The sequence below is a fragment of the Lissotriton vulgaris genome, chromosome 9, assembly GCF_964263255.1.
Source record: "Lissotriton vulgaris chromosome 9, aLisVul1.2, whole genome shotgun sequence".
NCBI lineage: Eukaryota > Metazoa > Chordata > Amphibia > Caudata > Salamandridae > Lissotriton > Lissotriton vulgaris.
The window spans coordinates 1,192,090,448-1,192,107,749 of NC_141697.1; the positions used below are offsets into that span (position 1 = coordinate 1,192,090,448).

The window sequence follows — 17,302 nt, forward strand, 5'->3', positions numbered from 1 at the left end:
ATCACGCTGTTAAGACTTTGCTCACTCTTCCCTTACAGTAGAGGCTTTTAGAGGATCTTGCCTACCAAACACCTTTGAGCTGTTTGGGTGAGGAAGACTTTTTTTGGTCTCTGCCACAAACTTACGGAAGGACTATAGCGCACCCATTGGCTTACATTAGTTGCCACCAGGGCACTGCACTTAGACATGTTCTAGGTGCCATCGCTCACTGTACTCTGATATGTCACATGAACAACCAGTGCACTGCAGTCAGATGGTATAGGCACCACGGTGCAGTGTTGTTTTGCTTTTATGAATGTCACACTCACCAACAACTTGCCATAATTTGATTGCTGCCCTAATTTTCGTCTTGTGACCCCACTCCTGTTGTACAAATCTCAGGCATTCTTGGGCAACCTTACGCTACGCACAAGGGAGGCTGGGAAGATGCGCCCAGCTGTTTGTGCAGTCACTGCCCCTAAGTGATGACTCACCAGAATGGCTGTCAGGCACTCCTAGTACTGTCTGTATCAACACTTCCCCTAGCTGGCGAGGTAACACTGGTCTGTGTTTGAAGGGCTGCATGCTTCATTAACAATCATTGGCATAGCCAATAGGTCTCGCCTTTGGGACCTTTATAAGTGTTTAGCCATTCAACAGTTGATGTTGTTGCACCAATGATATTGAGCTGCATAACTAAATACGTATAAGGTTCCAAAGGCGAGACCTATTAGCTATGCCAATGCTTGTTCTTCAAAGTGTTTTCTTGTGGGGCTTACTCGTCCGTTTCTCCTGTTTGTTATGGCACGGTTGATGCTACAGCTCTTGCCACATTACACATCGCAGCTTGTATAAATTCTCAGTTTTTTTTTGCCAATGTGTGTATTTTTATAAATTGAAGTACGGATACTCCCGACCCCCAACATCCTCTCCCTAAAGAGTTCCTTTAACATAAATTACCAGAATATTTTCCAAGTTGTGCGTAATTTGTCAAAGAATAAGTGCTGGGTCCCAAAGTTTTGCTCATAAGCCCGCAGCTGGCGCTATCCAAGGTCAAAGTGCCGAGAAACACCGCTGCATAGTCTTGATTTCACCTCATGCCTCTTTCATTCACCACCTGACACTCCTATCCCTTTTAGCTCATTCTTTCAGATTGTTTTTCATCCCTGCTGTCACTGTTTATCTGTCTTTCTCCTCCTCCCCCTTTGTGTTTTTCAATTCCTTGTTCGGGGTCAAAGTCTGATGGGGAAAGAAGTGCTGGTCCCAAAAGATGAGTTCTGGTTGGTTCCACCTGCAATCACTGTCTCTAATTAAACATGGTTCTAAAATGATCAAGCACAGTATAGGGATTTTCAGTGCTCCAGGAAAAACGGAAATTTGCCAACGAGGGCACTATCCATACACTTAAAAAGCATTTTTAGGTCTTTTGCAGTAATTATTGCCAGAATTAGGGAGCACCCTAAGGCCTCACCTCGCTTTATGGGAGCTCTACTGAAGATTCTTGTAGAGGCTCGTGCGGTCACTCTAAATGACAGGTACACCATTTAGGATTAGCTAAGGGTAGTGTGTTGAAGTTTGCCTCCCCCTGTGCCTGGTTTGTAGTCCCTGTTATTAGCCAACCTGACCACTGAGCAGTTAGAAGTAAGTATGCTACTGGTGATTGCCGGCTTTAGTAGCCCGAAAAGTGTTCTAGTTGATCTGGAGTTTGTCCCAATTTGCTTCTAGATGCCAGAGCTAGTGGAAATGACTAACATCACTTGCCCCACAGTGATATCCTAGGGTGGGCAACAAATTTACCCGTGAGTCCTATTTCTTGCTGGTGTGGGGAGGGATTTAAATAGTGGAAACTACAGAAACTAAACGTGAGTCCTAGAACTCTGATTACTTTTGATTCCTGCTGCTATTTTCATGGATCTGCAGAACATGGATTAAAAACAAAACCGTGCACTGGGTATCCGCAGGAAGTCTCACAACACCCTCCCGCCCACTCGCTCCATTGCTTGACTGCTAACTGCCTTTACCACGCATATGCACGTGCGAGGTTAAGGCAAGCATTGTTCTGCTTACATTGTGTTGGGATGCATGGTTTAGCCTGCATTGTGAATGCAGTTTCCATTGTCTGACATCTTAACACCATCGATGCTAGTGCTATTTTCCTCCTGTGCGGAGTTATGTTGATTTCCATTGTTCATGACGAGCTCAGCTCGTCATGAGCGTCAAAGGAGTTAAGCCTTGTGGTGCTCGTGTAGCTATTTAGCACAGATCAGGTGGCACCGGCAAGCTTGAAGTCGCATCATAATGCAAGGATTTGAATAACCCCCCCTCCTAAAGATTCCTGTTAGCATAAGGATCCATATAAATCATTTAACACTGCATGACTTGGGTTGCTTCACCTGTTCCGTGTTGTATTTCCAGGTAGTTCTGCACAAACAGATAGTGACCCTGGATGGATGACGCGTCTTGGTCTACAGGGAGATGAGCTTGAATGCTATCGACCGAGTCTTGGCTGATGAATCTTTGTCTACTGGGAAACAAGCCTGAATGCTATTGACCAAGTTGTCAGAATCTCTCACCTTCTTACAGGATGTAAATATTCTTCTCCCCACAGAACTGGCACTTTGGAGCCCGGGGACAAGCTGTTGGCCATTGATAATATCCGACTTGACAACTGCTCGATGGAAGACGCTGTGCAGATTCTCCGGCAGTGCGAAGAACTGGTGAAGCTGAAGATCAGGAAGGATGAAGATAACTCTGGTAGGACCTGCGAGCACCGTCTGATCCACCTCGCGTCAGCACTTGGCGCCTCTGCAAATAAATGCTTTGGAGCATGCACGGGCTGAATCAGATAGTGAAATGTGTTTTTCTTTTAAATACTTGGCAATGCGCTGTGCAGAGTTTAGGTTCTTGTATTAATGACGCTATTGTGTACAGCAAGGATATCCCTTCCAACGTATTTACAGAACATTCAATACAGCTTATTTCGTTTGCAGAAACAGTTCAATAGATATTTGTTTATTTCGGGATATTGGTTTCATCCACTTTTTCTTGCACCATAGTGGCTCCTTTCTTTCATATTTCTTTTAACCTCTTTCCAATTTTTCTCTTTGTTGTTTTCCCTCTTCCCCTCCTACATATGAATCTCTCTGTATTCAATTTAATGCGATAATTCTGTACCATATTAATTTAATCTGAAGAACAATGTCAGAAATGTTTTAGCAATTCGATAAAATGAAATTCACTCTTGCCTATGGTACCCACCCTCTTTTTGCCCCCACCCTTTGCGGTTTGCCCCCTGTTTCCTCACCACCTACTTTTGACTTGCAACATGTGTGTTCTTTGCTTCCTCACTACCCCACCCCCCTTTGGCTGAGCACCCTGCTCTTGGCTGGCCCTCCAGTACTCTGTCCAACATCCTCCAGTCTTTACACCTCCCCTAACTCTTGGCTTGACTCTCCTCCCCTCTCTGGGCTTGTTACTGTTTTCTAATCGACCCTTCCCTTCAGTTGCCCCCTCTAATTTCCTCAATTTTGCTTTATTTCATATTTCTTTCCCTTTTTTATTTATTTCCGTTTCCATGGTCTCATCTTGTTCTCTTTCAATTTGCACTTTTCGCTTTTCTTTCAATAGTCTCGGCTCATCACTTCTCAAGGCAAGCATAGTCTCATGTACGCTCACTTAAGCTACCTTCCATTAGTCCAGTACTCTAGCTTAATTGTTATTAAATTCATTTAGCGTTACTTTTTTTCTGCATTTTTCCATCCCTAACCCATCTTGACGTTGTGCGTCGATCAATACTCAGACATCAATTCCTAGTGGCTTTTTGTAATATCAGGAGTAGCAGAGTATGGATATTCTGAAGTACACTCCAATTGGAGATAAGTAGGTTTAAATATAAATGTGTGCGTCTATTTTATCTTCATATCGTAAAAGCATCATCTTTTGGCTACACCCTCTTAATTCTAAACAATGTTATCACGTTCATAAGAAAGAAACGTTAAACACCAAAGCTTTAAAGACACTCACTTGCAAAAATGTGACTGCTGTCACAGTCACAAAAAAACTGTAAAAAAAGTGTTTTTTTAAATGATTTAAACAAAAGTACACCTAAAATAAAACCTCGCTTTACAAGTATAAGTGATTTAAAAATTAGGGTTACTAACCTGCCACAAATTGGGACATAGTAAAGATGTCGGAATAAGTAAGGATAGTAATCAAATGATCCTGGAGTAAAATCCAATTTATTGTTGCTGTGTATCATAGCCTGGTGAGAACATTTTGTAGCCAACCCGTGTTTCGCCCCCTTACATCGGCCGTCTGGCATGGGCCTTCCTGAGGGCGTTTGGTATAAGTAGGCTGCGAAATGGACGGAAAAACTGTCCTTTCCCAGTAGTCATTTGTATTCGGTTAGACAATTTAAAATCACGTCCCTTGCAGTCAATCGGCAGGTCAGCCTGACTACTCAGCCTCCGAGATACTACTAACCGGAATGTTCTTTAAACTGCGTGTGCCTCTAAGCGGTGTTGGCTGTTAACAAAGACTTTTACAAAGTGCTAGCAAGTATAGCTATGAGGACACTCCGAAGTTATAGTTACTTATACATCGCAAGAATAGAGGAGTGTTTGATAGTACTCCAACATGGCGGCATCTCAGTGGTCTTAAAGGTTTGAAAAGGACAATCCTGTGAGTCCCCTAAGCTTGTAATGAACAACCTCCTCTCCTAATAAAGGTAGAGAAAGGATCTCCAGTTCTAATGAATGTAGAAATATGTAACGCATCCCCTTTTTTCAGGCCTTTCAATCTCTGAGTGATATTGGAAAGTAGTTCATCCCAGGAAGTCATTGGTTAGAAAGCTCATGTTTTATGTAAATACTGCCAGAATTCATCCTGAATATTTGATCATAACCTGGACTGAAAAATCTAAAATCCCATTGAAGATCTGATAAGATCATATATTTATCCCTATTGTACCTGCGTCTGTTCCTCCTTTGTTTTTTCCTGAAGATGTCTCTTTCTTCCTTCATCAGATGAACAAGAGATCACTGGCGCCATTATCTACACGGTAGAGCTGAAGCGCTACGGTGGTCCATTGGGGATTACCATCTCTGGCACAGAGGAGCCATTTGATCCAATAGTCATTTCAGGATTGACCAAGAGAGGGCTGGCCGAGCGGTGAGTGTGGGTGACTTTTAAATTTCCTCAAGAAGATTACAGAGGAAAAAAGATGTCTGTATTTCAATATTGTTTGAAATGCTGGATGACCAGACATTTGCATTGCTCTTGTATCATACTTCCATTATTTAATTTCTTAAATTTTCTTGTTTGGAAAACTACGTGTTCTATTTTTTTGTTTGTCACTTACTGTTGTATCTTCTATTCACTGGCGACAAATATTGGGAGTTGTTTTTATTCGGACCCTTCCTCAAAAAGGCATACTTATGAGTGTAAATATGGTCCATTCAATGCTTAGTCATTCAGGTAGTCTACAAGTATACAATACACTGCTGTACCTCCAAGCATTAATGGTTACATACAATACACTGCTGTACCTGCAAGCATTAATGGTTGCATACAATACACTGCTGTACCTGCAAGCATTATTGGTTGGCTAGTACCTTTATCTAAATAAAACTATGGGGGTTGGGGTTGTCCCTATACTTAAGTGTTCCATGCACCTGTAAAACAAACAGTTTTTTTCAGGACAGTGTCATGTGCTAGCCATTGTCAAATTGCAATCCTTTTTTTTATGCTGGATTAGTTCAGCCTCCTCTCCTAGCACCCACTGACTGCATGCTTGTATTTGACCTTGTTCAGCGCTCCGCTTCCTTTTGGCTAGTGGCATACTATAGAAATATCACATGAACACTTAGACCAAGCATTCCCTCTTAAAGATGATGGAAAATAATTGTATAAATATTAACATTAGATAATACAAGAAATCTGCTTGAATTCGAACAGCAAGTAATGGTTGAAATCTGTTCATACATTGTTTTCAAACTGGACAAAAATATGAAATTAAACACACCCGACGAGTAATAGCCCCAGAGCTGCACAAACTAAAATTCTGTTATTTTCCAGTGGTAATAAGACCTAGTTAACAGATTGAAAATATGTAGCCCCATTTCAGCTATTATGTATTCGAGTCCAGCTGTTTTTAAGGCTCGCCGCTAGCGATGCAGTGCGCAGCATTGCTCGCGCTGGCGAGCCCTTATGAGGAGGGTTCCAAAACGGTCCCTGGAATCGCACACGCTTGTGCGTGTGAGATTCATTTTGGTCCACGGTATTGGCGTTTGCGGTCTTCTTTTTTTGACAGACAGCATGCAATAGGCCAAAGGTGGTAGCGTTGCTCCGCCCATGGCCTATTGGTGTCTGTTACCCGCACGCCAACATCTGTTTTCAATTATCGTGCCCAGACACGGGCGCGATAATTGAAAACCGATCGCTCGCTGTGGCGCGAGCACGCTCACCACTCGTGGGCTTGTTTTCTATTGAAGGGAGTCCTGCAGAATCAGCTTGATGCAATGGGCAAAAGAGAGGACTTTGAAATATTCACCAACTGCTAGCTCTTTACATTGTTATTGACATGAACTGTGGAAATAAATCTAATCCTCAGACGTCTAGGATCAAGCCATCCATATATTTCAGCATTTAATTGACCTAGGATGTTGGAAGCTGTTTGTTGCTCTAAGGACAGCATTTAAAGTGGTGCATAGCAACAAATGCCTTGTTCTTAGAATGCATGGCTCACAGCCCCTCATCCCTGTCCCCGCCTGCGGGTGCAGCGCTTAATGTTGCAGCACGACGCCCGCTTCACAGCAGACATTAGACAGAATGAGAACTCTTCTCGTGGGTCACTGGTACCCTCTATTTCAGAGTGATGCAGTGAACTCTTTTCCCATGGAGCCCCTCTTTGCAGTGCAGGCAGCATGACTGAACTGGCCTTTGACTCTTGGTCTCAGGCCAGTCCAGCAGCCCTTTGGCTAAGCCCCTGTGGACAATCACCCTATTCTGTTACCAAAATAGAAGCACTTAAAAGCAGGCATCTGTACAGCGCGCCATCCGTTCGCAATCCGATAAACCGTAACATGGCCATGACGTGTGGACATTTCAAACATTTACAGCGAAGTGTAAATAGATGTCAAGTCGAATTTTTCAATGCCGGGCTTCAGAGTCACAGGTCAAAGTTCTCGAGGAATTCAGGCGCTCACATAATTCAATATTATTTTTATAATAAGGGGACACTATTTGATGTGCAGGTCACCAATAGCAAATCCACCTTCTTTTGTATGTTGTATAATTCAAAATTATGTTGATACGATAGAGACTTCTGAAAAGCTCCTAGTTAAATAAACACGCTTAAAATGGCACTGGAAAATCTGTTTACTCACATACATTCAAGCCCAATGCTAGTAAACATTTCACGCAGACCAGTAAGGTCTTAAATAGACCGATTGACGGCGTAGATGAAACGGAAGTGTCTAAATATAAATGGATTTGTTGAAATCACTTTTAATAATATTAACCATTAATAAATACACTGCACACTACAAAATCAATGGTTTCGAGGCGCTATAAAATGATACGGACTTGACCCCTAATAGTGCCTAAGTGGCCGCTGTTGAAGGACTATCAAATATTATCTATTGCAGAGATTTTATAGATCAACTGCATCTTTAGATGGTCTGGTTCCTGCCTTGATGCTGTCATGTTGCACCGATAACAAGAATAAGCCCATACTTGATTACACTATCAGTCAGAGGAGTCAGAAGTGGAAGAGGGGGCCAGTGGCAATGCCATCGTGATGCACCCGCTTATCTCCTGTTTATGCGCACAAATGCTGGCATGAGCTGTAAATACCACACACTCTGAACGTAGAGCACCGAAGAAAGTCCTACAAGCTAAATGCAGTGGGAAATGATACATTTCCTATTGAAACCCACACAGACCAAAGGATCGTGGTAATGACTACAGTTGGGGTCTTCAGAGTATGACACTATTGAGCACACTCAGATTTCCTAGCACAGATTGCCAAAATATTCTCTAACGCTAAAATCTATGTTTGAGAAATCACTTAAGGTGGGTAAATAATAACAGGCGTGTTATGCTCTGTCATATCAACGTGCTACAAACTGAACTAGGTTTGTCTTTTACTTGAAAAGTCGGAATATAGAGCGGATGCCTTCTTTATCCTTTACTATTGACCACAGATTAATTCAGCCTTTTTGAATGACTTGCAACTTCTGTCCTCTTGGCCCTTTTTTGGTGCCTCGGTGTGAAAGTTGTACATCAGATTCCTACGTTGTAAAGCTTTTAGCTCATTGTAGTGTACTGTCATCACATTTATGTAGCGCGTGCTACTCACGGCCAGGCGTAGAATCTCTTTATGGACGCAGCAGTAAAACGAGCATTTGCAATGCAATAGGTCTCGCATTTGCGCGAGTTTAGGCTATTAATATTCCAAATGACAATGCCTTTAATTTATGCTTATAAAACCAAAACATAAATAAAAGGCATTGTCATTTACAATGACAATAGCTCAAACTCGCGTAAATGCGAGACCTATTGCATTGCAAATGCTTGTTGTGGTGGTGTGCTGCCAATAATGAAGGCATTGATTTGTTTGGCATTATCTTCTTTCATGTGTGCTCCATTTCATTTGGTCGCTTGCCATGCCGTTTTACTTGTCAGCATCATTTTGCTTGTGGTAGTTTTTGTTGTGCTTGGTGGCAATAGTATCCTATTGCTTGTGGTGGTGGTGGTTGTTGTGGTTGTGCCTAGTGGCAGTAGTACCGTTTGGCTTGCGGTTGTTGATGGTAGTATCTTGTTTGTGGTCATTGGTGGAAATATCATCTTTGTGGTGGCACAGTAGTCGAGCTAGTAGTGTGTGTGTGTGTGTTGAAATTATCTTATGGTCATTGGTGTTATCATCTTGTTTGTGGAGGCAGCACGCCACAGACATGTTACTTGGCAGGATTTTTTTTTGAAATATGTTTTTATTGCAGAGTTATAAACAAAGCATCGAATTAGGTCAACCATTACACTCATGGCATCTCAAAGCACATCTACATCAATAAAATTGCACACAGCCATTCAGCCCACATCCCGGAGGCCGGGCGGCGTACCAGTACGTTCCAGCAAAATGTCACGGTGGTCACCTCATAGAGATGTCAGGACAACAACATAATATAGTATCTGCTTTTTATACCCATCAAACTCCCCCAAAAATCACCGCCAAGTATAGTCAGCCACCCTGTGTGGGTGACGCCAGTATCACCTGTGCCCGGTTTATCAGGTCTATGCTAGTGCCCTCCCATGGTAGCAGTCTCTGGGGCCTATCCATAACCACACTACGTGTACCCAAAGAGTGCAGCCCGGAAATCCCCTTTCCTGCAGTTACCAGCCATAGGTCCCTTCCGCAGGCACCCCTCCTGTCACTACAGCGGTACCCTAATAACTCCCCTCCACCCCTCCCTCCCCCCGACTGCTGCTGATGTGGGTTGTAATTGTGGGTTCTGACACAAGAGCTCGCTACTAGTCGAGTTTATGCATTTGTTCTTCCAAGCCTCACGGAACCCCACCTTCCGAATGTCCCTGCTCTTCACACTCCATCAGGTAGTCTCGCAAAGCCTGCACTAACGTCTCCCAAGCCCTCGCCAACTCCAAGCTCTTATCGTTACCTGCCCTGGCGGCCTGTCGCATTCTAATCACACTTTCACATCTGGACCATTTCAGCAACTCATTCATCCATCTCCTAACTGATGGGCCCTCCCTGGATTTCCAGTGCCAGGTAAACTCTCTCTGGGCCAACATGAGTCCTAGGTCAATAAATTTGCTCATTACTTTCGTCCTTGCGGTATGAGGGAACCAAAGCAGCAAGCATGCCGCCATGTCGAACTCCACCTCCCGGTCAGTAACTGCGTTCAAAAGCTCTCCCACCTCAGGCCAATACGTCCTTAACTTCGGGCAACCCCATAGTAGATGATCCAGCACAACCTCAGGCGCTAAGCACCTCGGGCATGCTGCATCCTGCACCCTAAAGTATCGTCTGATCTTCCCCGGGGTCAGATAGGCCCTGTGTAGTACAAAGAAATGCACCTGCTGGAAGCGGGCATTCCTGCTACCCTTCCACGTCCTTTTCAAAATATGGCCCCAGACCCTATCTGGTATGGGTTTGCCTATGCTTTCCTCCCATTTCTCCTTCAGTGCAGTTAGCGGCTCTAGTCCCTCATGTAGCATTCTAGATTGGAGGCAGGTCACCGCTTTGATTGTTCCCGCAGCCATCACCACGTATTGGCAGGCCATGGTCGTGTTCGGTTCCACCAGCCCTTCTTTCCAGTGCTTTTGCATCGCCGCGATCACTGCTGCATGCAAGAGGTAGCTCCCATCCGGGAGACTAAACTGATCTTGCAACAACCTGAAGGGGACGAGCATCCCGTCAATATATAAGTCCCCTACCATCTGTAAACCCAACTCTTCCCATTCTGATAATGGGGACCAGTCGCCTCCATGCGGCAGCGCCGTCAGCATCCCTAGAGGGATCTCTGGTGCATACGGTTGTGCTGCCTTCGCTCTTTTCAGGCTCCTGTGCCAGCACAACCGAAGAGTTCTCTCTTCCATGGATAAACCTCTCAATTCCAATTTCTGTTGCATAACTATGTATGATAAGACGTGTCTCTGGATACCAGTCCCCCTTTCTTGGTCTGGGCCTCTAAATTCTTTAGCAATGCTTTGCGTCAATACCTGTAATTGAGCAGCCAGGTAATACAATTCAAAATCGGGAACCGCCAACCCTCCCTCAATTTTGGGTCGTATCAGAGTATTCAGTGCCACCCTACGCCTTCCGTGCCCCCAAAGGAAGTCAATAATCATCGTCCTCAATTCTTTGAAGATCCGATGAGGGATCCAAATCGGTAGGGTACGGAAGTAATAGAGCAACCTAGGCAGAGCCACCATCTTTAACAGTGCCACCCGGCCCTGCACCGATAAAGGGAGGGAGGCCCAGAAGGTCATGCACCCCCTAAGAGCCCTTATGCAGCGCCCTATATTTCCCTCCAGCAGATTCGCAACGTCGTGGTAGACGCGGACTCCTAGATAGGTGAAGCATGTATCCTCCCAGACCACATCTACTGTAAGAGGGGGATATGGCCTGTCCGCCCGCAACGGAAAAACACAAGTTTTATTCCAGTTTACCTTGAGGCCTGACAGCCTACCAAAGCTTGACAACATCTCCACAGCCCCTTCCAGAGCCCCTTCGGTGTCTTCTAGGTACAGCAACAGATCATCTGCGTACAGTGATATGAGGAGTCTCCTCACCACGGCCAATCCCATTGTACAATGCTCCTGTCCTTGCCTGCGCTGCCAGTGGTTCCATCGCTAAAGCGAACAACAGGGGAGACAGCGAGCAACCCTGCCTCGTCCCTCTAGGCACCGGGTAGTCGGAGGATATAACAGACCCCAATCGTACCCTGGCAGTAGCAGAGGAGTAGAGAACCCTCGTCCATCGCCCAAAGACGTCCCCCAGACCGAACTTCTCTAGCACCCCATCGAGGTACTTCCACTCAAGGCTATCAAAAGCTTTTTCGATATCCACCGATAATACTGCTGATTTTTGATCCGAGTTCAAGGCGCCCTCCAGTATACGGACCAGGCGGCGAATGTTTATAGACGTGTTCCTAGTAGGAATAAACCCTGCCGGGTCCCCGTGGATCAGCATGGTCATGTGTGGCAGTAATCTAGTGGCCAGGATACGACTCAGAATCTTATAATCCACCGTCAGCATAGACAGGGGTCTATACGACGTCACATCGGAGGCCTCCCTACCAGGTTTCAGCAGCGGCACCACTAATGCTTCCCTCATCGATTGGGGCAGACGCCCAAGTGTCATGGCTTCACCCTACACCGCTAATAGTCTGGGTGCCAGAGTATCGATATATTTCACATAGAATTCAATCGGTAGGCCATCTACCCCCGGCGTCTTATTTCTAGCCATCTGCTTGATGGCCACCCGAATTTCTGACCACGTTATGGGTCCGCCCAGGTCCTTTGCGGTCTCGTCATCCAACACTGGGAGATGATAAGACTCCAGGTAGTCGCCTATTGTAGAGACATCCACCCCCAGCTGACTCTCATACAGACCCATTTATTTCTTGGTGTTCTACAGGTGTCAAAGCGCAGAGATACTCCACTGAGAGTTGATTCCAGCGCTATACAAACCAATAAATAAAATAAAATAAAATATAGTACGACTGGAAGCGCATCAAAACCGCAGTCTGCGAGTAGACTACCTCCCCTGTCTCCGTTCTAATGCTCATGACCGGGCAACCTCTAGGTTCCGGATTAGCTAGCTTAGCAAGTAGTGTTCCCACCTTATCCCTTTCCGCATGCACCCTGGTGATATACAGCTTGTAATCATAACATCGCAGTCGCTCTGTTTCTGTCGCAACCAATTCCTTCGCCTCAAGCAGCTGGTCCTGTAACCCTACTTGGCAGGATTGCCGTCCTTTTCACCTGCATCACACGCAGGCACCCAATCACTGTACCAGATCTCGCAACACTTTAATGGCAAATATATTCTTGCTCCTGATCATTGGAATGTATACATGGTACAGATTTTGCTCACATGCACTATGAAATGAAGCGTTATACACATGTCTAGCCCTGCTGAAGTCTGCTGGTACGCCTACAGCACATAGAGGAAACACGTTTTGGCAAGTGGAAAGTCCAAGTATAAGGGCGGAACTGAATATTGGAATAAAGAACTGTTGATACCACAACCTCAACGCCTACATTTTTGGTGTGCTCTGAGAATATAATTTGGTTCAGATTTGCCCTGGTAGAGTAAGATTAGGTGTCTCTTCCTCCTCCAGAGCACTAAATGAGATATGGATTCTTGTTGTACGGACTGAATTGTCCATCCACTTCTCATACTTATTAATTTTAAGTTCTGTGCACCAACATTTCCAGCCACCATTCATACATTTTAACATCTTCTTGCATGTGACAGACATATTTTATCGCATTTGGTGGCTTGCCGTGCCTATTTGCTTGTGCCAGGATAATTTTGCTTGTGATAGTTGTGCTTGGTAGCAGTAGGATTCTTGTGGTTGTGCTGGGTGGCTGCAGTACCGTTTCGCTTGTGGTTGTTGTTGCTAGTATATTGTTCGTGGTCATTGGTGGAAATATCTTGTTTGTGGTGGTACAGTAGTCTTGCTAGTGGTGGATGTGTGTTGGAATTATCTTATGGTCGCTGGTGTTGTCATCTTGTTTGTGGAGAAGGTATTGTCTAGCTTGCTTGTTTCTGCTGTAGTCTGACTATTGCCATGAAAAATACTAGACTATAATCCTTGGTGGTGATGTCCATCAGCCTCTAATTTAAGTTTTCAGTAGAATTGCTTGTTTTCTACTAGTTCTGTCATGAGTACTAAACTCATGCATTTAATCAGCCAACTAATACTATTGTAATTCTGTATAGGAAAGGACAGCAGTCTCTCTGTAGATGACGCCAGTCATTAAAACTATAGAAGACAAATGGGTGAATACAACTCCATGCCAACTTACTAGTTAGAGTACTTAGCAGTTTTAATCTTTCAAATCCATGGCACTATGACTAAGTAGTGCTGTACCTACACACATGAATCAGTAACTTTGTTACTCCTATGCACTATGAACTGAATATCTCATGGGTTTCACATAAAAAAATATATTTGCTTTAAGATGATAAAATGCCCTGGAATGTGCTCCCTGGAAATGGGAGCAACAACCAACCAACCGTATCCCCTCAGATGAGCCTTATGGCTTACCTTTCCAACTCCATATAGGTTCGGAAAATGAACTTACATGATCTCCTTTTACCCACTCAGTAGTCAGTTGCTAAGATTATTTGGGGATTCATGGCCTTATTTATGCCTGTCCTGTCAGGAGGGTGGAGGTCCTGACCTGTGCTAATCTTAGAGTTTGTACCACTGTAATTTGATGTCCCCGGGTGCCCGCAGAGAATCTGTGTGCTATGAAGGCACCTTCCACCATGGCAGTTCGCATCACAGTAGTAAAGTTTGCTGGCCCGGCACTTTCTTTAGGGCATCCGCTTGGCAAAAAATGTTTGTTCTTTAAAAATAAACTTCCAAAGCTGGAGTATGTTTTGTGAACAAAAAGACAATGGCCCGACTGTCGTAGAGATCTTTACTGTGTGGAAGCCATTTTACATGTTCCCCCTCAGTTCTACCGTGCCGCACAGGGCGGAAACGGACAGGGAAAATGAGTGACTGTCGTCCCTGCCCTCTTTAGGGTAGGATGACTATCCCAGTGATCCAACGGTCTTCGGATAGTCCACAGACAGTACTTCACAGTTTGCCTGACTCTGGCAAGTGGGGAAACCGTAGATTTGATGGGCACGAGGACCACCAGCTTACGGCTTTCTCCTTGCTTGCCCAACGCTAATGTGCCATTGCCCTGTTCAAGGTTGGGTGCTAGGCCTTAATATTGAGAGGGTCATCTGCCTTAACCTTCTGTCATCTCCCTTCTGTCCTGCAAGCCATTGTCTCAGTGTCGCATTATTGTCTTCCGAACTGTCAGTTTTTCCTCTCTTTGAGGATGCTGGAAGTGTGCATGGGGTACTGTGAAGAATGGACTGTAAGCTGAAAAGAACAAAACACCAAAATGTTGAATACAAGGTCAGTGTACACCATTGAGGTACTTAAGTTGTAACATCCATTTGTGCTAATATACATGTCTTCAATTTCTTTACAACCCCTACTCCCAACCTAAAAAATAACACCTGCTGTCCCATTTATACACAGCTGAAGTGTGAAAAAAGCAGGAAAAATGTGAGGGAAAGGTGAATTTAGCCTTCACATTTTTCCTCCTATTTAAACCATGTCAACACCAGTAAAGAATAGCTCTGCCCAAAAGAAAGCTTTTTTTTTTTTTTTTTTTTTTTTTTTTTTGAGTGCAAGGTGGGAAAAAGTGCAGTAAAATTGTAGTTTTAAATACTGCTTTTTTTAGCACACTTTTTCCTCTTACCTCCCATTCTACCTAACTGAGGAACGGACAGGATAATGGGGAAAGCGATGAAAATGAAGGCTGGGTCAAGGTGGCAATTTAAGAGTTGTTGGCACTTCGAAACATGTTTATTCATGGCATGTGTAGCTGTAAATACACTTGCCGTGCATACTTCTGCCATCTAGCGTTGGGATACTTGTTTTTCTTATAAAGAACTTGTTGAATCACAAGGTATGGTGACTCCATTTATTGCTCGTATTGCACATGGGTATCGGCTCCATTGTTGGATTCTTTCTTCCACCAAGGTCTGGGATAGCTTCCTCTGCTGTTCGGCCCTGATATCGCCCAGTCCTTCCACCTCAATACACTTGAATCAGTCTTCTGCAACTTTGTTTAATCACTCAACTTTGCTATCCGAGTTCCTTCTGGGGCCCTCATCTGTGAATTTGCCCCTTTTGTGTCCTTCTCCTCTTTTAGACAGAATGCAGTCTCCATAATGGAAAGAACCCCGTTCTGGTATTGTCCACAGTGCCATTTGAAATGCCCCTGGTCAGATCCTCATGGTCATGTCCCAGGATGACTCATCATGTCACTGGACCACGATGAGGCTTCCTGCGCCACCTGACTTACCTTCAGATCCAAAATGACATTCCTTAATTGTCAAGATTGGCACCTAGTTGACATACCATGGCACACCCCTGATCTCTTCGGGAATCAGGATGTCGAGGGGGAGCCCCATCCAGAGACTTTGGGCCAACAGGTCCTCTGCTTTAGCCTGGAACTTAGCTCACACTCGAGGCAAAGGGAACTCGCTCAACAGAAGAGGTCCACTGTGAGTGCCATACCCCCTCCACTTCCACACCAACAGGCTGAGCACCACCCTCAAGAGGGAACGGCCTCGAGCCCCGAAGCTGCGCCCAGACTTATGGTCTGCCATTTCCGGGAGGCCATGGTTGGCATCAAACAAAGGCATCAGATCCCAGTCCGAGCCAACCTCAGGAGTTTAACTGGTTCAACCATGGTCTGTGGTACCTTCAAAGCTGCCACTGAATCCTGCTTTGGCTCCCAAGATGCCTTCAGCTCTGAAGAACCGCTCGACACACAATGTCCAAAAATCTTCATCTGCATTGAAAGATTAAACGACCGAATCCCCATTGTTGGTGGGTTTGGAGGAGTGGGAGAAACCCTTTCTGCTTTGGCTCCAGAAGGAGCTCGATGCCAAGCAGCGGTGTCTCCCCATCCACCCCCAAACAGAAAGAATTATTACAATTCCGCCTTCGAAGGAACAAAACATTCCATCTCATAAATAGAGCTCACCTTTGAGGAGAAAATTACACAGCAAGAAGGCCCCTGCTCCACTGAAACGCAGGAAACATTTGGACAGGGGCAATAGCCCAGTACCACCTCGGCACTTTGCACCTCGCCATCATCCAGCATCTCATTTACCTGCTCCCCCTCCTTTACCACCTCCTCCTCCTCTACCACCACCACTTCCTCCAACATTGATTCATCAGTCATACTCTCCAGAGGGATCTCCATGCTCCCCTTGTGGGGGAGATAGCCTAGCGTATCCCCTGGATCCATGTGAGTTAACGTTTGACCTGTGGACAGGGGATGACCCATGGAATGATTACACCATCAACCCACCTGCTGTCACAAATCCAGACCTCTACCCTGCAAAGCTGTCACCTATCAATGGCACCACCTTGTACCACGAAGTTATCAGTATAGCTGATAATGATCAGGAGGATGAGAACTTCTTCACTGAGCCAAACTCCTCTACCCACAGGTTGATGCAATTTCTCAACCTGCTTGAAGGCAATTTGAGATCTGCGTCTGAACGTCTGATACCTTTCAACACACTGTGAAGACTAGAGCGGTAACCAGCCAGATTTGGTTAAAAAAAACAGGGATTAACCTCTGACACTCCGTACATTCGGGGCCAACTATCACCTTATGCCCTGGTGGTACGTACAATGCAAAAACACGCTAATGCACAGGGCTTCAGTGATGCCCTTGTGTCAGATAGAGAGTGGAAAAATTGATGCAGCAGGCAAACGCATCACTATCCAATCCACAAACCAACTCCATTGTCGTACTCGCACGCTATGATCGTGCTGACTGGGATGAAATGGAAGTCCTCCTCCTCCTATCTCCCAGCTTAGCACAGAAAGCAGGAACACAAACTTGTCTCGGAAGGGAAGCTTATGTCTAACACCACCATCTGCTGTGCCCAAGATGCCGCTGACACCGCACTGATGGGCATTAATTCTAGTGCTCTGATTAGAAGACCTGCCTGGCTGTGTGTCTCTGGTTTCAAACCAGAGAT

The 17,302-nt window shown here is 45.0% G+C and overlaps 1 protein-coding gene across 3 annotated transcripts in view; it reads left to right on the forward strand.

The window, feature by feature from the left end:
* Nucleotides 1-17,302, forward strand: part of GRIP2 (glutamate receptor interacting protein 2) — a 508,408-nt gene that overhangs the window by 439,187 nt on the left and 51,919 nt on the right. For all 3 annotated transcript variants that reach the window (XM_086939256.1, XM_086939257.1, XM_086939258.1), the window contains exons 16-17: nt 2,588-2,733; nt 5,004-5,148. In XM_086939256.1, coding sequence (XP_086795382.1) covers nt 2,588-2,733; nt 5,004-5,148 — 291 coding nt within the window. The remainder of the gene's footprint in view (nt 1-2,587; nt 2,734-5,003; nt 5,149-17,302) is intronic.